This window comes from Accipiter gentilis, chromosome 4 (genome assembly GCF_929443795.1).
Source record: "Accipiter gentilis chromosome 4, bAccGen1.1, whole genome shotgun sequence".
In the NCBI taxonomy this organism is placed as follows: Eukaryota; Metazoa; Chordata; class Aves; order Accipitriformes; family Accipitridae; genus Astur; species Astur gentilis.
The window spans coordinates 37723856-37747820 of NC_064883.1; the positions used below are offsets into that span (position 1 = coordinate 37723856).

At 38.5% G+C, this 23965-nt stretch overlaps 1 protein-coding gene across 1 annotated transcript in view; it reads left to right on the plus strand.

The window, feature by feature from the left end:
* PTPRN2 (protein tyrosine phosphatase receptor type N2) overlaps nt 1-23965 on the plus strand; it is a 665205-nt gene that overhangs the window by 606901 nt on the left and 34339 nt on the right. Inside the window, exons 16-19 of the mRNA XM_049798257.1 lie at nt 2047-2120; nt 10315-10392; nt 22456-22575; nt 23773-23939. Of these exons, the coding sequence (XP_049654214.1) occupies nt 2047-2120; nt 10315-10392; nt 22456-22575; nt 23773-23939 (439 nt within the window). The remainder of the gene's footprint in view (nt 1-2046; nt 2121-10314; nt 10393-22455; nt 22576-23772; nt 23940-23965) is intronic.

The window sequence follows — 23965 nt, forward strand, 5'->3', positions numbered from 1 at the left end:
TTTCCTAAATACTGATGAATCACTGTCTGCTCTCTTTCCCTCATCCATTTGAAAACATTTCGCACATTTTCTTCAGTGATTAGTTCAAACACTTTTGCTCTCTAATGAATGGGGCTTATCCTGAGTGCTTACTTAGCTTCAGATAGGTGAGAGACCGTATTTAGCGCAGGTAACCTGCATATCTCTTGCATAGCCAAAAGGTTTCAGAGCTGTAGTTCCTCAAGCACTCTGTGACAATGTTCATTGTAAATCTTCCTATAAAAAAATCTTGGGTAGCCCCAAGATCTCAGATGTCACAAGCTCTTTTGGGTTTTTTTGTGCAGTGGTGCCAAAGTAAAGTGGAAGTGGTTAGGTGCATGAACGTGTTCCCTTTCTCATTTTGTTCATCCTCCCATTGTGTTGAAACCTTACTACAAGAAATAATTTTATGTGAATATTGAAGAATGGCTCTTCATTCATTTGACATGACTTGTTCACCTCTCATCTCATTCCAGGAGAAGGTTGCTCACTTTGGTGGGTTAAATATTGCTGATGAGATTGAGTGACTATAAACAACACTCCTACAAGCACACCTTTGTCTTGCTCGCATATTGAACTGCCATGATATTACTGGTGAATAAACCAAAGCAGAGCCCAAACCCTCTGTCTCTACTTTCCTGTGTGGTACTTACAATGGTTGGTAACTAACTCATTTATTGTTCTTCTAATGGTTTAAAAAGCCAACTTGGAATTCTGCTCTTAATAAAGGTGTCATAGCCCACTAGACAAGATACAAAGGGGGACAGGGTGTATTCCTGTACTCTTATTTTGTCTATTTGAATAATTCATGGAAAGATCCTCTCAAAACATCAGTATCCATGTTCAACTGTAGAGAGTTACAGAATGGGCAGCTCTGCGGCCTCTCACCACAATACGCTGTGCAGGGTAGGTTTGCTGAGAAGTATAAGTTGTGCTGGTTATGTATCAGGTACAAGTTGTTAGAGATTCGTATGTAGACTTAGACATCTCTCGCATAAATTATCTGTGTGTGGTCTGGTCTTTCTTTAGTCAATGGAAAGAAACAGGCACTTCTCAAGTGCAGCTTGGCCTGTTTGAGACAGCTAAATTGGGATGAGATGATTCATGACATAGAAATATTTATTTTCTCTTAGCAGAAAGTGGATCTAGGTAGCTGGAAGAGAAGCAGACATCTGCATTGTCACTGTCTAAATACAGACAAATAAAACCCATCCTTTACATATGTCCTGAAATAAAAAAAAAAAGGACAAGAGTTTGGGGTGGACCAGCTCTAAACACAATTAAGCTAGCACCAGTAAAAATACACATTAAAAAGTGATAAAAGAATCTTGACAATGGGCAAACAACATGAGTAAGTCTCCGATGTCTAGAGTTGCTGCTTTCTTTACTGGTGGTGTCTGAACTAGCTACATTACCAGCAGTGCAAGGTATCTATATATGCTCCAGACATACTTTTAGGTGCAGTTATTACCGGCATTTTCTCTCTCCCACAATCATCTCCAAGTCATATTGTCTCCCCACCTCACTAGCACAGCACCACACAGCACTGGTTTTGATCAGGACAGATTACCTTACTGTCCAGCTCTCAACTGTACTTCCATGTTCATTTTGTAGACAAAGTCCATCAGTTTACTTCTTCCATGACCCTGCCAATGCAGGAGTGTTTTCTATAATATGTTTTTTACTACTGATTTGCCTAGTTTAAATCTTGAACTCTCTGAGCGGTAGAGATTCCCCTTTTTCCTCCGAGAGGTTGTCGCACATTATGGTACATCTCATGAAGACATGCTTTCTGATACTCAGCCTCTGATGCTCAGCATCTTGGTGCTTCATTCCTGAGTCAGGCTGTGCTGTGACACTGTGGCTGTATCAAGGCTATGCTAGGTTGGGAGTCAGAAGGAAAAATCCTTTCTCATATTTACCATTTGCCTGCCTTGAAATGCACATTAATCTGACTTTGCCTTGTTTAACCTAAAATGGGTAGAATACTTGTATAGAAACTTTCTTCTCTTATTTTCTCCTTTGCAGATGATCATTCCAGGATATGTCTGAAAGGTGAAAATAGCCACGACAATTCAGACTACATCAATGCTAGCCCAATTGTAAGTACGGTAACCTATGAGAAATAACCCAAATAGTCATTCTCTGTCTATCCTTGTTGTTAAACTATGCTAAATTGAGGCACCTCACTGCTCAGGTTGTGCAACCTCAGACTGTGAGCACCTCACAACTCTGATGGCTCAGGCTGTCCTTTCAAACTGAAGAGAAATAAATCTTCTACATGTGCATGCAATACCCTTGAAGTTTATGTACTAAGAAAAGAAAGTCACTAGATAGTCATCGTTCTACCCTGTAATACTGCCAGGTTTTCTGTACTTAATGTTATTAACTTATGGATTATAAAATTCAACAATATACCCTTAGTGGAACTTTTCCTTCCCTGAGGAGGTAAAACTTGCTTGTTCTTTTTTTGCTTTGTCCTACTAGCTACAGTCATAGGAGGAATAGTTTCTGTAGGCATAGGGAGCTGAGCTCCACAGGCTTCTGAACTTCTTCTGCATCAGGAAGTGTCATTTCCTCTTACCTTTCTTCCTCTGTTGCCCTGTCGATGCACAGCTCGGTGTTTCTGTAGCTCTCCTGGTTCTTCTCTGAGCTTGCTGTTTTGAAAGCAAGAACAAGATCCCTTACCACCTGTGTATTCATTCGAACTGCAAAATAGGTCAACCCAATTTTTGCCTCTGAATACTCCGGTGTGGCCCAGCTGCCCTTTCTCACTCTACGTAAGCTGAATATGAATCCTTTCTTGTCTGTGAAAGGTGATTGGGAGAAAAGGTCTCTATTTTTAGACACGAAACAGGTATGATAGAGCCAGTAGCATTGCCCTGTCATAGCGTCTCAATGGAAGTGCCATGATATCCATTTGAAGGGGGAAGAAGGTACTGTGCTCTTGACCCCCATGAGACTGCTACTATTGGAGTCACTTTTGCTCATGGTTCTTACTCATATTAATTAGGTACTAAAAAGTTATTGTAGGGAAACTATGAGAAAGAACTTAGGATGGAGAATTAGCTCTCACTGCAGTGGGCTGTGTATGCCATTACTGGCTCATTTTCCTGGGGAGTATCACTCCCCCAGTTAAATCACTTTGTGTGGGCAAGGCAGCTGACAATTTGCAACAGCATGAAATTACAGGCTGCTTCACTCCAATGCTGTTGACAATACTTTTTTTCTTAAAAAAACCCACAACTACATAGAAACTGTTCCCTGAGCTTTGTTTGTATTACTTTCAGCAGAGTGCAAAAGCTTTATTTCCTTGAACATATAAAAATGTTTTATTCAAAGAGTTAAAAAATACATAGAACCCAACAAACATCTTGGGGATGCTTTTGGCTTTGGCTTAGGGTAGAGGGGAAACCAAAGCACCTGCACACTTCAGGAATTGCCAGCTGCCACTTTAGAGGACAGGAGCAGATGCACACAGATTAAAGCAGGTTTTGGACTACTTTTAACTATGTCTCTGACTAGACCAAGCTCTAGCTGGCCCAGTATCAGGAGATCAGAGTAACTTGGTGCTTCAAGGAATATGTGTCCTGCTTGTAAAGTCATGCACAGAGGTCCAGCTCCAGGGCTTCAGTGCTCTGTTTGCCCGTCTTCACGGCACATTCGGTGAGTTATGTTTGGTCAAACCTTAATTTGATAGTAGAAGCTGAGAGGTTTTGTGGCAAGCACAGGAGTGGGAGGTGTTAACTGGAAGTGAGATATTGTATTCTTGTAAGAGCTTGGTTGTAATTCGCGTGACTACAACATGGTGCAGAAATGGATTTACAGCATCTGTAGACAGTGCTAAGCCAGGTTCAGCGTTGGCAGCAGTACAGATGCTGTGTTTTTACTGAATAACGAAGATGGGCTTCTGCAACCTGCCCAAAAGTCTGTGTAGGCACAGCTTAACTGTTTTCAGTATTCAAAATTGGTTGGGGAAGGGGTAAATTCTTGGATGTGTGTATATGCCTGTTGCAATTGTAGTTCTGGATTATGATGTATCTATTCCCTTAATTACACTGAAAAATATTATAAAGTAGTGTTGGGGGTGGAGAGACAGGACCAAGATATCCCATTGACATAACTGGGAGGAGATTTGCTTTGTCAGGATGCCCGAATCTAATGCAGGCAGAGGATCTCTGCTTCCACAGCTTTAACTCTCTTGGATTTACAGGAGGTTGTAATCTTGCCTTTCCATCCAGCACTTAATAAGGGTATTTTCCTCTGCAAGGTTAGAAAGTATATATTTTTTGTATATTTCCCAGACTCAAGAGTTTTGTTCAATAAAACAAGTCACACTGATGAAGCAAAAATTCTTATGGTTGTCTCTATACCTCTTACAGAAATATTTCTGTGCCCAGAGATAAGGGGGTGCACAAGTGTTTCATTGGATTGGGACAAGCACCCAGTATCTTGCATAGCCATGAAAAACTGCCAAGAAAAGCTCTTGAGTTCCGCTTCTTCATGGTAGGATAGGGACCCTACTGTGTGGGAAGGAGTGCCACAACCCACATTTGTGTAGACGACCTGTTATTCCAAGGAAAGAGATGCTCCAGATGGTTTTGTGGGTTCATTTCACTAAGTCAATAGTCATTTTGCTATTTTGAAAGCAATAGATAAAATGTGTGTTTCCTGAAGGTGATGCAGTGGGAGGTTGGTAGGAGGAAATCACTACTTTGCAAGCCCATAGTTTGGAAAGATTCCTTGCAAACTGTTTCATTTCAAAACAAATTAAATATCTTCAGGTTAGCGTAAATGTATTTGTTAATCTGGTGTAGGTTTTGTATAATGAAGTGGAGTATAGGAGTGGCAGAGACATTCAGTGTCTGTTCTCCCCACCTCCGAAGCCTACTGGACTATTATATTGGGCACTTGATTCTGCAGTATTTACTGTGGCTGTACAGCTATTGCAGCCTGAGCTGGCCATACATGCTGTTACTAGTGCTGTTTGTTTGAGATCTTTTCTGTTAGCAGACACACGTTTAATCAACGTCTGTGTAAGTGTACAGTGGATGTGGACTATCAGTAAGTCTCCCTTTATTCGCTCTTGCAAAAATCCTACCATTTCTTTCCTTCAGACTGCTGCCTTTCAACTTAAATAACCCCAGTAATTATCATGTCAATACAGAGATGTTCCTGGTGTATTCGCTCCTTGCAGCACTTGGGTTAGGAGTGAGCACTGTAGTGAGCTGCAAAATGGGCTTTAATAGCACAGGATCAGTATGGTCTGAACTGACCAGAAGAGGCTTTTCCCTCCCTGCGCGTGTGAGCTGTCTGGTGGGGGAAGAGTGTAAAATAAAGTAATTATATTTGAGCTTCGTCAAGGGAGGCTTCCAGTCGTGTACATGTCGCTGGGTATCTCCAGCTTCTGGGTCAGTGGTCCAGTCTCCAGCTGGGGCTCACTCAACCTTAACTTAAGTCTAAATGAGTGCAGCAGTACACCGTAAAAAAATCCCTGTGCTAGACAATGAGCTGGCCACCTGCCCACATGTTTCTTCCTTTTAAAAAATGCTACCCCCCTCAAGACCTCCTTTCCCTCCCTTATGTTGTGAAAACTGGGGTTAGATTGATGGCCTCACCATGGCTGGGAGTGGGTGAGGAGAATCAGCAAAGATTTAGTCCAAGTTCTTCCCGTAGGTCTTTAATTTCACTGTAGCATGAGGCCAGGCAAAATGAGTCCTTAGGATAAATTTGCAGGGTAAAAGTGAGGTAGAAATCTGTTTCCCTCCTCTCTGAAATAACATAAAGTACTATGATAATAACTCTGCTATCGGCAGCTGAATGAAAGGCTTGCAATTACAGCACAAGAAGACCCTGACTGTGCAGAATAAAACTGTGATAATTACATCTGTCATATTTGTACTTAGTCCTCATTAAATTTCGAGAAAATCATCCAGTAGTAAATAATGTGCAATTTTTGCTTTTAAATCAGAGGTCATGAAAGTAAATGGGAATTCTGTTTTTCCTCATAGGGTGTCTGAGAGAGAAAAAATCCCATCAACTACATTTAAAACTCAGTTTGCTTATTATTGAAGACACCAGACTGAGGAATGTCATTAGCATGACAGTTTGTTCAAACACAGCATACAGATTTCATCACCAAGAATAGACTCTGAAATTCATAATGGCATTCACAACCAGATTTACTTCTTTCATTCCATTAGGGTTTTAAAGGAAGGATTTAAAAATTGTTTTAAATTTTAACTCAAACATGAGGATGAGGACAAGTCTACCTTTTTGATTTTAATGCCGAGATGAATGTGATTACAAAGTTCATCTACATTTGCTGGATATGCTTTCTTTTACAACAACAAATACACTTTTTTACTTTTAGAGACTGTCTGTACTCTGTGTAATAAATGCATGCATGAAATAGATTATATGGTATTATAAACACATTAAATCTGGAAGCTACACAGTAGCTGGAATCCATACGAATTTTGAGTTCAACTTTCTTTCCGTTATATTTGGTCTACATTGGATCTCATTCTGATCTCATACAATTTAGGAATATTTCAGCTGAACTCAAAGGATTTAGATCAAGGTAAATGCGGTGTGAGTAAGACCCAGCATCTTTCCGTGTGGAAAGTAAGGATCTGATAAGCTGAGAGGAAAGGTAAAGGGCAGGAATGAATCGGTGTGTCATGTACGTGAGATTTCAAAATGGTCATTGATGCCTATTGACAATTTTACTTCGGTTTACAGTTTTAGAAGACTACTTAACAAGAATCCATATGGACCACTCTTAAGTCCAAATAAATAAATTTGAGGATTTACGCCCGGAATGTATTGATTTTGCTGTATTTCATCAGCATTATCAGTGACATCAAACAGCAGCATGGTCTCTATCTAGATAAAAACTCAACAATGTTCAGAGTTCTTCAGGGAATCCTTGCGAAGAGCTAGGATAAGGAAACTGGATAGTAGAACTCTGGAAGAACTAAAGGAGTAGCTTTTATTCTCTAGAAAACCAAGGGTGGAATTGTGGTCTGATACTAATTTAACAAAGGTGCAACTAATTGTGATACTGTGTTCTTTATATACGGTCCTACTTTAAGATACTGTAAGTCAACTTACATTACAAAGCCCTGTAGAAAAACATCTGAATGCTCCTCCTTTTTGTTTCCATTTGATTTTGATATTGGTAGTGATGGAAATCACCACAGTCAATTGCATGGTCAGTTATAGTAATCCTTGATCCCTTTCTTTCCCTAATACAAAATCACAGAAAAATAGATTGAAACATTATCAGCAGGCTGGCCTTTGTTGTACTGCAGCAGAAAATGAGAATTCCGCCATAGCAGAACAGTTGTAATAATTGCAGCTTTTTCTTTCCAAAAAATGGCTGTTCGATCCAGTTCTGATGTAAGCCTTGTGAACTTTGTGCTTTGATGGGGACATAGAGGGAAAAATCTTGGTGTTTTTGAAGAATTACTATTAGGGTGATTTCTGAAAGTTGTTCTGATGTAAAATGTTAGCAAGCAGTCGATTTTTGTTTTAATACTTGATAGTATGGAGTCTGCTGCTCTCTATTGTTCTCTGGAGAATACATTTTCTGTTTTATTTTCGTGAAGTGAGAAATCTAAGGGATCCTTGAAAGAAGATAATGACTACTGACATAAAAAAAAAGCCTTTTACTTGATCCTTGATTAGTTAGTTTAAAACCCATTACTGACTTTATTTCTTTATTCAAACTTTTGTTAACTTTGATAGATTAAGATGCCCTTGGTGTTCTTGGTGACCTTGAGAGAATAAAAAAGAACATAACAAAAACATTCAAGAACCATCCCTTGCAGTCACCTACTCACATTAAATTGAATGTGACCAGAGTAGTGATTTTTCACACTTTTCTTGAAATATGTGGCCTTTAAAACAGTACATATAATAGAAAATTGATGAAACCAGGAACTTTTTTTTTAATTAGTTTAATCTTTGCTCTTATTTTTGTTCAGTTAAAGATCATTTAATAGTGTGATAGGGCTTTCTGCCATCTTCTATTTGCTCTAAGCAAGAAGAGTTTCTGCTCATAATTGTTTTCTGTGCAACACAATGTGCTTGGAATGTAATAATTGTAATTGTCTTTTGAATTATTGTTAAACTGCTGATACACTTCACTACTCTGTGCTTATTGTAATGTTTGCCACGTCCCAACGGCACCTTTGTGACAGAGGTTGATTAATGCTGAAATGCCAAGATTGGCCTATTCCTGATTTATCAGCTGAATGTTGAGAAGCATTTCCTCCATGACAGTGCTATTTGCATCATCCTTGATTTTTTTCTGCCTTTGTTTTCTGGCATGTCTACATACGAAAGAATTTAGTTTAAGAAGAAATTCAGAGTAAGTTATTATTTTTCTAAAGTTTGGTGTATTCATTGTCAGTTACATTTCCAAGTCAGGCTCTTGCCTGTTAGACAAGTGATATCATTTTCAGGTGGATGCAGCCTACAACAGTTTCCACTGGGAGTAGCAAGTCCTCCTCAGTGCAGGTTGATTTTTCTAAGCTAAGATTTTTAGTTCCAGCATAGGAAAACATTGAAACATATGATTAAATCCTATAGATCTCTGTGGAATTGAAAACAAAACAACAGAAATTATTTCAATCATAATGGAGGAAAAAAAAACACCAAACCTTTAAGGCTGCCTTTGCTTAATCACATTTGCTGTTGTTTTCAGCTGTGTTTAGCTCAGTGTCTCAGTTCTTACAGAAACAAAAGTTGCCCATTTTGAAATGGTTCCTAAGGGTTTTTTTTATAATCCTTCTTTCTGAAGAAAGCTAGTTTTTCCCTGATCTCAAAATACTCACAGTAGTAAATGTCCTGCTATCAGACTTGCTTTTGTCAAAAGGCAAAGAAAGCTACATTGAAATTTGTTGTGAGCAATTGCTTGTTGTGAAGAGTTATTTGCTGATAAGAGAAGCATCTCAATGAAGCTCAGAATAAAATGATGGTATTGTAGACATCCTGGTCAAGGTTTTTTTATAACTGTGAGTGGTGAATCAGAAGTAGGCTTTTATTCTAAATGGATTCAGTGACTTCATTTTACCTGTGTTGTGTTGTCATGGAGAGTTTTAATATTAAGTCCAGCTTAATTATACATCAGAAAATTAGAAACATAAAAGTGTTCTCCTCCTTTTTGCAACATTCATCATATTGTTGTTCTGTTAGAATAACTTACATCTGTTCTTTTATGGTTCTTCCCTCTTTTATGTTGCACATAATTATGAGGTGCCTTCTTTTACGCTGACATGTACCATCACTGAAAATTTTGCTAGGCTATGAATAAATTCAGTAGATGCTTGTTAATGCAAATGTGACTCACATTCATTCTTATTCAGATCTTTACTTATAGAACAGAGTCGTGTATTGGGACAATTTCTGCCTTCAGCTACATGGGTACAAGTTAACTCTCGCCGACTTCAGTGTCACCGAGTCACACCCACACATCTGAGAGCTGAACTGGGTCTCTTTTCTTTATGTTCAAAGTTTTGTCTTGCCAAGTTCAGGGTTAGAATGAGTTTGTTTGTTTTTTAATCCTATCAGCAGATCTTCTTTTTCAGCAGAATGGGTCCTAAGATTTAGAACCAAGAAAACCACCCATCAGTTCGAAAACATTCATTGTAACACACTAATCCTATTTACTCTTGATGGCTTTGTTTCTTAGATTCTTTATTTTTTCTGCTCAGTGAATTTTCTGCTCCTTGAATTAAATGTAATAATTAAGGTCTTTAAGCAGAACTTCCTCTGTTGAGGCCAAATCCATGCATTTAGATAAATCAGCTAACCAGAAAAAGCCAGAAACTGAATTTGTTCCCCATTTTTGCTGTTTTTTAGTTACATGTGCCCTTGACTGGCACGGTGGAAATGGAGAACATATTTAGATGTGTGGAGCATTCTTAACACTCAGTGTAGAAAAATGTTTCAAATGGCTCCTAGGTTGCTATGAAACCACGAGTTACTGATCTCAAATAAATGCCTTTGTCAACCACCATAAATGATCTTACGCTGCATATTGAGGACATAGGACATTGCTCATCATGTGTGCTGATGTTTGTCTGGTAGCATCAGTCTTTTGTGGAAAAAGCTCTCCTCTGAGCTTAAAAATAGAAATAAAATTCTTTGCTTGCCAATAAAGGATGGAGGGACATGACAGTTCTTTAGGAAGTCCCTTGTTTCTGCCCTCACATACTTTCTGTCTCTAACACAGCAAGGGATTTTCTTTTAAATAAACCCAGTCTGTGTTCTTTTTCCTTATTCCAGATGGACCATGACCCCCGAAACCCTGCATATATTGCCACCCAGGGCCCTCTCCCTGCTACTGTCGCTGACTTCTGGCAGGTAGGTTAAACATCTGTTTGAAAACTGAATTTACGTTACAAGTCAAATGTTTTCCTGTGCTTCTAGAAATGTAAGGTGTATAAAAGTATGTTGCGATTGAGTCACAATAGGTGGAAAAACCTTGGTTCAAATGTCTTTTTTAAAATCTAGTACATGGATATTCAAACGATTTATGTATATGACAAGCCCTCCTAAGGAAGAGTTGATCTGGAAATTATGTTGAAAACCTCAGGCCAACGTATGCATATTTTAGTGCCAGGTCTCTGTAATTAAACTACTGCCAAGGACTGGATGATTTTCAGAGGGCCTGACCTTCTTAAGAGTGTAGCCAGAATTCATTGTCACTCTCCAGATCAAAAAGGACCTAACACTATGTGCCATGAATTTTTCCACTGAAACCTACTTCTCATATGTCCCAGTTCCCCAAAATGCTTAAATTCTTATGTATTTTCCCTACCACAGGTAGCTGAGTTAAAGGCTGAGTTAAGACCCTGCTGCATAAAGTTAAGTAGGTGCATAATTTTTTGCAGGATTAGGGCTAAAGGCAGTAGTTACTGATGCACAAATATGAGCTTACTTTGCATGCAGTATTTTCTATATGCTAGTGCAGCTCTCAGATTTGGACATAGACACACCGCCAGGCTAGGTGTGTGCGATTGTGTGAGAGATATGCTGCTTTAGATATTCCTTTGTAAGTGTAAAAGTGTGCCTGAAAGCTTACTGAAGCTGTTTGGGGAGGAGGCCGACTGCGGCTTATTATCAACACGAGCACGTTTTTATTTTTGGTTTTGCATTATGAATTTAGAAACATTTGTTCTGAAGATAAAGAATATCTATGTAAAAATTTCAGAAGTGCCATTGTGTTTTAGGACCTTGCATCAGTTGAAATCATCGTTTCTCTTCATCTGCATCACTTGGTCTATGATTAGAAAGTGTTAACTGATCCTTGTTGAAGACGCTTTTCATGTCACCATTTCCTACTGTTTCTGATGAGGAATCGGGACATTTTCAAAACATTTGTTTGATTTTGGTTGCCTGGATATTTAAATGCTCAGTCTGAGGTATTTTAGGGCTGGTTTTTAGAAGTGCAGAGCAAATGCTTTCTGCTTGAAGTCAGCTGAGCTGTTGGTCTGGCTTAAATTTTCAAGTAACTTGTGATTTTTGTCTTCACTATTTGTTAATTAGACACAATTGAGACTACTGATTTTTTTTCCTCGGCAGGTGGATTCCTTATAACAGGCATGATACCTGAAAATGTGTTCCTAAAGTTAAACATGCAAAACCATGTTAGCTATTCTGTAATGATATTTTATGATTCCTAAGGCCCAGGTTTTTTAATTGTATATTTTTGCATATTCGTATATTTATATTTTGTATATTTTCACCTGTAACTGCACCTTCACATGCTGAAAAAATGTAGGTTCTCATTTTTAAAGGAGGCATTTAAAGAACACACTTTTTATAAGTATTGCTGCTGACACAGAAATCAGAATTAATCATACAAACATAGTAGGGGTATATTTTGTTCTTCTTCCATTCTGATTTGAGCAATTAGGCAACCTGTTTGCAGAGACACAGAGACTAGAACAGAAACATCATTTCTTTGTTCTGTCATCCAGTCTTCTTCATTCCAGCTTCATACACAAAAGGTCTGTCTTGACTTTCTTCATGCTTTTTGTGAGTGGAGAGTCTTCACTTTCCTTCTGCTCTTTTTAGCTATTTCTCCTCCCAGTTAACCATCGGTGAAAGTTCACTCCATCTCCCCACCAGATTTGCTGTAAACATCTCTACAGAAACCATTTGGCAACTGTGGTTCAGCTTCTGCTCAAGTGTGGCTATGTGTCCATTTTTGATGTGATATTCTTTTCTTGTTTCTTCTGTTGGGTTCCATAGAAAAGTTTGTTTCTTACATTTATTTTGATGATGTCTGTCACTTCAACATAACAAAGTACCTATGTCAGATTGGTCCATCACCCACTTTTCTTAAACTTGAGCTTCCTACAGATGACGTGTCAATGTGCCAGTTCTGTCACAAGCTTTTTACATGGCCCAGGGTATCAACCAGGTGTAATGAACAGGCCAAGAGAGATAACTCCTTACAGAACGCTGCATCCATAACCGCTGAAATGTAGTAGGTCTGTTGTACAAGTCAAAAGCCACGGCTTGACGTTGTTGTGGTTTATGCCCAGATGCAGGAGCAAAGTTTATATCCATTTTTCACCTAATAGTACCTATTTTAAGGTAGAGCATGGGAAACCTGAACTTGCTATGGAAAATAGAGTATTAAGTCCTGTCAGGGCAGAATCCTTTGATGTTTACTGGAATGCAATTTTCTGTAGTTTATACAGACCATAGTGCTGCCACCAGGGATTGTTTAAAGATTCAATTATTCATTCCTGATACATCTTCTCGGTGATTCTCCTCCCTCTCCCTCCTCCACTTAATACCAGCTGTTGCTGAGCTGTGTTGCTTTTTTCCCCTTTTGTGTGCTCAGTGAAGCAGTTTTTTGACTGATAGTGAGAAGAGTGACTGAGTCTGGAGAGACCTGGGACTATTCTGCTGCTCCTTGTCTAAATGCACAATGTCATGCTTTAGCAAGTCCAACAGAAATTCTTGGAGCTTGGCGTCACCTTCTATGGCAATATTTACTAGATGTATTGCTTCCTATTTTTGCAGAGACTTAGCTGGTAAGACTCCCAAGAGCCTAGCTGCATGGTGGGCATCAGCCACTCCATTTTATCTTGGCTGAAAGGCTACGCCAGCAAGAAACAGTTATAATTGTTTCCGCTCCTATAGGCATTTCAAGCTGATTTCTAGAAAACACTTGTCTACAAAGCCTTTGTTTTTCTTGAAAGTGTAAGACAACTTTCTTGGCATTTGCATCACAGCAGATACCCATAGTGAAATCCAAACTGCTCCTGATTTGTCCTGACTGTCTAGTTTTCATGCTCAAATTCCAGAGACACAGTTTCTAAACCTAGTTTCCCTTAAACTTGCATTAGATTCTTCCACCCATCAGTGACTATGTCTACATTAGGAAGCAGTATGGCCCACTAGGAAGGGATTTGTAGAGTGTCACACTACTTACTTTGTAGGTTTTACTTCAGGCTAACTGTTCTCCAACGGACCAAATGCCTGTTGGTGGGGGAGAAGACTACAGATGCGTCTGGAGGAAGCTCGTTCCAAAAGGAACTCGGCTCCTGAGCTCTTAACGCTGCTCTGCCGTGCATGTCTGTCATCTACATGACCACATGGTCACATCCATTATCTCTCTTTAAGACCAAACAGATGATTTGGTCTGGAATAATCTTTTTTCCTAGTTTTATTGGCAGACCCCTCTAAAACCTGTTATGTTGATCCAGTGCCCAGTATTTTTGTGCAAGTGCTATTAAGACGCTTAGCAATCAAATTCCCATTTACTGGTTTCAGGTTGCCCAGATCTGAACAAAGATCATGGTCAGCTCAGTGTCTTCTCTTTCCCAAACTGGGCAGAGCTTTTTCGTAAAAGATTGATGATGCTTTGTCCCGGCTCAGCTTGTTTAGAAGATCCATGCCTAGTACCACTATGGGACTGGAGGGGGACCAGTTTCAATCATCTCTCTAGTGACCACTTCTTGGAAGATGATATCCTTTTTGGTAGGGTGAGGAAGAAGAACAGCTATTGTTCTTCAGTACCATCTAACATGAGCCACTAGAGCTGGTTATTAGACTCAGCATTTTCTGTACACCTTTCTATTCCTTTGGGTTTTCATTTTGGCCTCAGAGAGATCAGCTTGGTGGAAGCTTTTCTTTCAAAGATGCGGTCTTTGAGCTGGAGATAGTCCAAACTCCTGTATATTGGTCATTTTCAAATGGTGTTCAAATTTGTATATGTTGTAAAAATAATAATGATAAAAAAGGCAAGAATCTTACTCTGGCTTCTCTAATGGTGTAAGACACTTCCAGGCATCAGACTTCCACAGTTGTCTGTGTCCCTCCAGTTTACTTCCCCAGCTCCTTACATTCTTGACATAGCTCCTCTAAGTCAGCAAGTGCCAAGTTAGTTCCAACTTTCCTGGCTTACCTATTTCTTTGAAAACTTTCTAGCCTGCAGGAGTTGTGTTGTCAGTCATCTCATTGATCTGTTTTGCCACAGGGCTTCCTAATCTGTCTGGATACTCTGTGTTTGTGGCTCAAGCAGAGATTTCATCTCTGCCTGCATGTCATCTCTTAGACCACTCTGGAAATTTTCCAGCTACTACTTTAATTAATTTTGAAAAGCCTCCAGCTGATTTAAGTCTTCTTTTAATTTCATCTCGTCTTGTTTTCGTCTCTTTTTACCAATTACTTTTTCTGAGAGATACCTCCTTCATTGATTCTATTTCGGTTCAGTGGGAATTCCACCTCACGATTCCCTTTCTTGAAAACCGGATGCCTCTCCTCACATGGTATTAATCCATTTTTACCTGAGTGGTTAAACAATTTGCCAGGTCTGTGGGTTGTTTTCTTCTCAGCTGGAAAGAGAATTCATCCTCAGGATAGGGTTTTGCTTTGATATAGTTCCATTTTATTTACAAAGAAAGTACAGAGTTTTATTTCCTTGAACAAAGGCAGAATCAAATAACAGGCAATAACTTCTTTTTTTCCGAACCTCATTTCCAAACCAGTGTTTTACCCCCAACCTCTCTTTCAGCTTTTCTTCTACCAGGATCACAATGCTAGTTTGTCGAGCTGTGCTGGTGGTTTCTTTATTCCTTTTACACATTTTTGCTGCTTATCTGGATTAATCATCTTGCCTTGATTAATGCCTCTCTTTCTGCATTAAGCATATCAGTTTCTAGAGGAACTCATGGGTCCATATGCCTCACGTTTCTCTTGTTTTTGATGATAACTTCTGTAATTTCAGTTATCAGGCTCTATAAAAGAGTTTGCTTGTTTCTTACATTTATCTTGAATGAAAGGTGATGATTTTGTCCAGCAGCTTCAGTGAGATTTCACTCAGCTCTTTCACATAATGCTATTAAAATTCAACATCACTTTGAACATAATTCAAAAGAAAGAGGATATAGAACATTTCTGATCTATAACAAGTTTTCGCAGCAGGAGTTCCATGTTGTGAATAATTCTGGAGGCATAAAATTTTATTATTTTCTGTATGTGCTGGGTTATAATTCCATGAAGTATTTGACATGAACTACATGTCTTAACTTGCAAAGTATTCTTAAAAGCGAGGGATGATAATATGCAAGAAACTATTCCTAGGAGTTAGGATATTTAGAACTAACTGTCCTTGCATGGAAAAACTGTTCTTAATTATGCTAGTTTTATAAATTGCATGTCTGCTAAGGTTCATTGTCTCCAAATGGACATTTCTGTAGGAGGCCATAATTTTTCCCTCAGGAAAATACCCCCGCATTATGCCTTGCTTTCATAAATCTACCCACATTTGCCCTTCCTTCCCCTCCCCCTTTTTGGAGGGAAGTGCCTTTTCATGTTTTTTTTATTTTACCGTATTAAGTGTAATAGAGGGAGGGATCAGGCAGTCCCTGCCAAGTGACGTAAGAGGATGTGCTTTAGTTGCCTTAGAGAATGAAACCACATATGTTATATATTTTTGTATTTGTTGTGTTACTGTGATGTCATCCCTCCATGACCGACATAATTAATAAGTATACGAACATTATGTAACTGAAGGGCTCCAGTCTGGCAGGGATGACAGAGCAGATACTACTCATGAACAGCACTGAGTCGGACAAGGACCACGAAGGCAGACTCCAGGTGCTGCCCCTTTGTGGTTAGGATGCTCCTCCAGGAAGCAAGAGCGAGCTTCATCCTACACGTTCTGAATCAAACCCATGCTTTTCGTTTCCCTATCTTTCCTCCACTATTTGCCAGTACATGAAATACTCTTGAAATTGGGAATGCTCTTCACCCTTCTTGTTAAAGCTGGGCATCTATTGCCAACAAACAAAAAGAAAGCTCACTGGAGTGGAGGTTTACACTAATGTGATTACAGGGAGTGGGGAGACCTCATCTCTGCTCCTTTAATTATTTCCTATTTTTATTGGAAGAGTATTAAATGTAAAGTGCGGAAAGAGTCCCAAGAGTAAAGACCAGAGCCTAATCTAAGCCAAGGAGTTCGGTTGCCGTTTGCTTTTCATTGCCCTCAATCCTGCATTTCTTCATCTAAAACTATTTTAAAAATATTTTTTCTCTATCCATATTCAGGAGTATATTGTCAGACTCAGTTCAAAAACTGACTGTTGTTTTCCTCCCAGGATCACACCAGCATGTTATGAACCCAGTTCCTGAGTCGCAGTCTTCAGGACATGATAAATCTTTGCACGTCTGTTTGGCAGCACTTGCTTTTCTCTTCCAGTTTTTGAATTCAACAAAAGAAATACAAAATACTGTCAGTTGATTGTTTCCTGTGTAAAAAGGATTAGTCATCAGTGATCTCCAAGGGCAAATCCCAGTGGGCAGAAGACCATGTCCCTGTAGCTGAATGAGTCTCCCTGCAAAATCAGTGTTCCAAGCCCATGGGCTGAGTAAGAACAACTTTACCAAACCCTCCCCTGCTCTAATTGCTGGTTTCTGTGCTCCCAGTTCAGTATGTTTTGGGAGTGCTGAAATTAATTTACAGATTAAATTATTTTTCTGCATTTTGTTCTTCTGTGCAGAACACAGCGCTTTCAAGCAGTCTTGATTCCCAAGTTTTATTTTCCTTGCCTGGAATGGGGCTTCCTGCATGTCTAATCAGTTCTCACCTTCAGAAAGAAGAACAGATGAAAAGCGACACAAAGCAATTCAATGTGTAAAATATGCATATTTTAATTTAATAAAAGAAAAACAGCAAGGGAGAGAAAGGCACAGAACAGCAGCCCCTAGAGCTCTAGAAACTTGTCAAGCCATGTGAAATAAATATAGCATTAGGAATTCCATAGTCGTTCAGTAAAGGAGTGTGCGTTTACCATGCTCACTTCTAATTATGGCTGCAGTTGGAGAAGGTACTTAGAAGTGGTCCTTTTAAAATTTCTATCCCTTTATTGTTTAGTTTCCACATTTCCAATACTAAAGTGAAAAGCTATTTACCGGTGATTTTGGTGGTCTTCCCCTCCTTAATGTGGTTTTGTCAGCACTGCAATACTACATAGCACTCATATTTAAATTATTTAATAATAAGCCTTAAGTTAGGAGTCTACTGAGAAGAATAAGAGCAGTTTATGTGTCTCTGAGAAAGCAGAAGTTATTGCAACACATACAGTCATCTTGAGTTTCCCTTTCCCGTTGACTTCCAAACAAGCGTTGCTGCAACAGCAGGGACATAACACATGGAGCCAGACTAATGACCACGTATTTATATATGGTCCTCTCTGAAGCTGTTTTTTCAGCTGCAAGAGTCAGATTTTTTTTTAATAGATTGTCGATCATTAAGTTTTCAACCTAATGCTTAGCTGTCTGGCACAGCTGTGACTTTGCAAATGGCAATTCTGACTTTGCCAGATTTGACCCATTTCATATCAAAACAATAAGTCATTTTCAACCAAAATGTTTCACAAAAAAGGTTGCTCTTTGGCATACATTGTGAAGTTCTAGTTGACAACAAAAATCTAAATTCCCCTCCAATTCCCACCCCTCCCCAGCCTTTTCTTAACCCATTAAAACATTGGGGTTTGGTTTTAAAATCTTCCAGAAAAAAACATTTTCTGACTGTCTCCACTCAATACAGTGTTTCCTATTTCCAATGGGGAACTCGAAAGAAGTCTCAGTTGAGCTAATTACTTTCAAGATATGTAATGGGATGAATATTATCTGATCCAGCAAGGGTTTGTACCTTGATTTGTTGGTGGTGTAGGAGTAGTGTTTATTCATGTTGAGTTTTGATTATCATTAGAAATTATTTGGGTTTCATTTGCTTGTTTGTCTGCTTTTCCAAACAGTTGCATTTACCAACTATTAGGGAAGCCTAAAAGACTGAAAAGGTGAATTTTTTAGTTTGCTGGAGATCTCTCACAGAAAGCAGCTGGTGTGATAAGCCTGTTATTTTTAGTGAACAGGCTGGATTTAACTGATTATCCCATCTATTTTCTACTTTTAAATCATCACATTTTAGAAACTTCTCCACCAGTCCCCTTCAAAAGAAGAGTGTCTGGTTGCAGCACATATCTTGTCATTTCCCCATCACTAAAATAAAGAAGAAAATTATTGAAAAAGGAGTTTGGGGAGGATCATTCATTATAAAAAGAAGCTTCAAAATGATGAAGTGTCTGAAAAAAATAAAAGTATTCATATTAGCCATTTTATTTACAAGCTAGTAAACAAGGATATTTCAAAATATAAGCTTTCAAAAACTGGTATTTTATCAGATTTGTGGCAGCGTTGTAACACTGATGCTCCTCTTTATTTTTCTCCTTACTTGAAAAGAAATTCTGTGCTCCTTTGCGAGTAGTTTGTACTAAATATAATTCATCCCAATGTGGAAGTCCTTTGTATGGGACTGGCATGCTGGATAACCACAGCATGAGGTCTCTACACGTGGCGGATTTCATCAACAGGGAATCCTGAGGATGTCAAATGCAGTGTTCATCTTTGGGTTGCAGGATTCAGCCTTTAATTTGCAATAAATGGAATGGGATGGTGTTATTCTTGTCTAAGAAATGTTTTGAGAGTGATGCGTACAGAAGAACCTCATTAAAGATCATTAACATCTTACTCTCTAGGCACATAGGCTGAAGGTAGACATGTCACGCAAAATTATACACTGTCTTCCTTTTTCAGCAAAGCATGCATTGCAGAGCTCTGTAGTGAGCTCCTATATGCAACTGAGACTCTATTACCTCCATTCAGAAGACTCCATTCAACTTTTCTTCTTCTCCTGGAAGTATTACCATAAATTACAAACATGAAACTGCCTGTACTAAGTGATCTAAATAAGTTTAGTATTATATAATATATATTATATATTATGTATATAAATGGTTTTATATATTTAGTTTTTATAGACACTTAGAGTCCAAGGCTTACTTTTGCTGGGCTCTACCTAAAAAGAACAACTTCTGCCCCGAGGACCTTATATTCTCTTTATTCCTGTATCACATGCATAGACTTAATTTCTATTGTGCAAGCATACAAAGTTCAGAACTACATGAATTACTGTGAATTTGCAGCTGAACATCCTCCAGAGGTGCTTCTCCGAAGGCTGTACTGGGGTTGTGCAGACCAGATCTCTGCTACCTGTTCCTTCATTAATTACAAAGACACACTCCTTGGGGCCACTTTCTAGCACGTGGCCATGTCTAGACGCTCTGAGCACAGCAAAGTGTTAGGTGTTGGGAGATGGGGCTTCTGAAAAACCCATCACCAAATTAAAGATGGGGTGGTGAATAGGCAACAGTAGAAAACTCTGTGAACTTCCTTGGACTCATCCAGCTTCTGCATTATTTGGAAAGAAAACCAGATAACAACCTGATGGTGTAATATTTAGGTTATCAAGGAAACAAAGAAAATGCTGTAGTCCTCCAGTCACAGGCTGTGAGTCTTAGTGAAAATCCCTTCTCAATGGTAAGCACAGGAGATGCAATGACAATTGCTTGTGACAGGGATGACGGCACTAGATTGTATTGCCTTCTTGATTTAGTAGATTTGACTTTTACATTTTCACACAATGACCTAAAAGAAATATTATACCCCAGAGTAACTTTGAAATTGTTTGTTTAAATTAACTTTCATTTGGATTTATGCTTAATGAAATCTTCAGAGATGCAGACAGCCCCTCTCTAATGAAATGCTGTATCTTTGAACCAATGAACAGGGTTGCCAAACTGTAAGGATTCCTCTCTAAACGAGTGGGCTTTTATAATGTTACACTTGGGTGGCACAAGCAGAGTGCTAGATGATTAGTTTATGGTCTAGATCATTGTATTTTTATTACACTCATAAAAACTGTGTTTCTCCTCATTTTCGTAATGGCTTCAATGAGCTTCTATACCTTCTAGAGACACATTAAATCGTTATGTGATGAAAGTACTGATTTAGTGGGGCTAGTTTTAAAGTAAGATACATGTTTTGAATCCTTATGTTAGTCTGATTGCTGTCTAAAAAAGGTGAAACTACATTAGAATGAATGAAATCTGTATCATCTTCCTTAAACACAAAGAAGGTTCCCAGCTGTGGCCTAAAACAAATGCAATACAAGAAAGATACAAATGATAAGTCTACGTCTGTCTATAAAATAAATTCTCTATCAACTTAAAGTAGTTTTGCTGGTTCTGTCGCATTGTGAGTTTTTAACAGGAGGATGAGTGGTTTACAAATATTTTCAGTTAAAAACTCTTTTTAAGGGGAGAAAAAGAAGATAAGAAAGACTACATTTATTCATTACATTCACTGTAATTTTTTCTCCACTTCTGTTCAAAATTATAAATTATCCTATTCTGTGCAAACCCTAGATTCATTTCTCTAAATAATTCTAAGCTGGTTTTAAAAGTTGTTTTAATTATGTTGCAAAATAAAAAAAAAAAAGGAGGAAAAATCTTATTTGTTTCTCTATATGCAAGCTATTCTTAAAAGAGAAGACAACATCATTATCCATGAATGGAAACCTTTTTATTTGATATGTAATTAAAAAAAAATAATCCTTGAATTGAATGTATCATCTCATCTTTGCACAGTTTAGACAAAGGCCTTTTTTGTTTACAAAATTTACATGTCAATACAGTTGCTTATAAATATTTCTGTGAAATAAACATAACCCTTCACAAAAAGAGCAGTTTACTCTTCATTCAGTAATTTTATATGCTAGCAAAAAGACAATGAAAGTTGTATGCAAATATAACATCAATGTACAGCATAATAATAACAGGTTTTAGTGATTATGCTGCTCGGTATTAATTCATAGGAGCCTTTTTTGTTCAGCTATGAGCTGTGTTTGGAACAGAGATATGCCAGACCAGAGCATCCTTGCTTGTTCTGCTGTTTGTGGGAGACATCCACAAATCCTTTACTTGAGGATGCACTGGATTCCTGTAGCCTACTCTGTAGCTGGTCTAAATTATTAAGCGATCATGCTGGTAGTGAAGGTACACTGTTTTCCTCTGTTCCTGCTGTACCTGTGCTTTGTGAGTGCACAGTCTGCAGCAGGGGTTGGACTTTCCTTCTACCTCCAGAAAAAGAAAAAAGGAAAGTAAAAGGGGAAAGAGAGAAAGAAAAGAGGAAGGGAGGGGAGTAGGCAGAGAGAAAGAATGAAAAAGTTAAGGAAAGAAAAATAAAAGAAAAAAAAGGAAAAGAAAAGAATATAAAAGATAAGAAAAGAAGAGAGAAGAAAAGAGAAAAGAAAGAAAAGAAGAAAAAGATAAAAGAAGAAAAAAAGGAAAAGAAAAGATAAAAAGAAAAGAAAAATAAAAAGAAAGGAATAAAGGAACATTGAAAGAAAAAGGGAAGAAAGGAAGGGAGAGAGAGTAATGCACATTTGCAACAAATCTTTTATAAATGTGCTTTTGGAGGGACGATTTCTCCATCTGAAATGTTTCTGGAAGAACAGATTTGGTTTGGATTTTTCCTGCCTTATCCTCATTACCGTTGTTCAGATGCAACTTTTATGATTGTTTCAGCAATGCAGCACTTTAATACCTTTTGCTACGTGGCAAACTGTAAAAAGACACAGGGTTGAGTACACAAACAGGTTTCAGTACCTGCGACTTTAGTAGGTCCATGCTGCTTTAGTATTAAACATCAAATCCCAAATAGCTGTGTGTTCTGCAAGCATCGTTCAGTGTTCCCTTTGTGGATCTAAAAGTTTGACAGAAAAACAGCTGAACACGGTACCAGGAATGAGGAGAGATTTTGTGGAAGACCCGAATTGAGATCGCTGGAAATTCTTTAATATTTCATGGACGCCTGCAAAATATGGTGCCAGTTTATTCAGGGATTTGAAAGCAGCTGCAGAGTAAAAGTGTCTAATGAAAATGAAATAAATTTCCTGTGAATGGAATAAATTTTGATTGTGTGTCTGAGTGCAGTAATTATACATGCCACGCAGTAATTAGGCAGTCACAATGTGGCCACGGTGTCTTTCTTTGTCTGCAGATGGTCTGGGAGAACGGCTGTGTCGTTATTGTCATGCTGACACCCCTCGCGGAAAACGGAGTCAAACAGTGCTACCACTATTGGCCAGACGAAGGGTCAAACCTCTACCACATCTATGAGGTACCTAAACAAAATATCTGGCTGTAAATGTGACAGTAAGTGTATGGCTTGATTTCATACCGGGCAAAATGGTGTTTAAGCCGATGTAACCTGGAGGCTGAGCTCAGGGCTCTTAAATACTTTTCATGTGCCTTCGAGTAGTTTTAGATTTGCAAAAAATTCAAGTGCAGTTTTAATAGCAAGGTGGTTTCTGCTGAATAAAATCTAGTAAATAACGAGCCAAGTATTACAATGAAAATAAGGACAATAATTTGGTTTTTCAAACGGTTTTGCAAGTGGTTGAAATATGGAAGAATGTATTTATATTTTATAGGAGAATAGTATTTTTAGAACTAGTGAATTTTGCCTAAGGAAAGCCATATGTATATCTTTATAGAAAAGCCTCTATATAGCTTTAGTAATTAATGCTATCTATTTTTGCCTCTCGCCTCAGTCACAACGACAAATACATATTTTCATTTTCTGCTTTACATTTCTAGCCCAAAATATCAATATCACCAGTTTTGTTGCAATGTAACATTGACAAGGGCTGTCAGATTTTGCCAGTTGTCCAGCCGAGTAGAGGAAGAAAATAATACCACAATGCCAGATACGAAGAACAGGAAAATGTGAAGAAATATTGTTATTTAAACTAAAATGTGAACAAACTCATTTTCTGAAAAGATGAACTCTGCAAAGAAGCTGCATTTTTGATGCTTATTTTTCTAGATAGAAAGAAGTTAGTCAGAAGATATAGTCAGAAGACTTTTCTAGATAGTCAGAAGAAACTGACTTTTCACTTCTCATGTGAATTCAACTCAGATTTTTAAGACATCTGCAAATGGCCTGGGCAATGCATTGTGGGCATTTCCAAGTAGAAAGCAACTGGCAGTCTAACATATTTTCAGGCAGCAGTGTCTTTTGTATTCACATAACGATATAAAGTTTCAGTTTAGTGATTTTTTTCTTTCGCATTAAAATTGTCAAGAGTATTTTTTATGTTTTCAGTAAAATAGCAGTGGCAGCTAACCCCTTCCTGACAACCACACTGATTGCCAAATTAAAAAAAAAAAAAAATCCCAGCAATGGCCAGTTTGCTAATAAAAATAAAACTTTCACGCGATTCCTTCGTCCCAGACATCTTACACCTCCAATCCCGAAGATACGGCTTGCAACCAAAATTGCTGATCTCCATTTGTTCCTCCCTGTGGGGTGTAGGTAAACCTTGTCTCAGAGCACATCTGGTGTGAGGATTTCCTTGTGAGGAGCTTCTACCTGAAGAACCTGCAGACGAACGAGACCCGCACAGTGACACAGTTCCACTTCCTCAGCTGGAACGATCAGAGGGTTCCCGCTTCCACAAGATCGCTTCTGGATTTCCGCAGGTAAAGCACAAAGTATGACAGTTCGT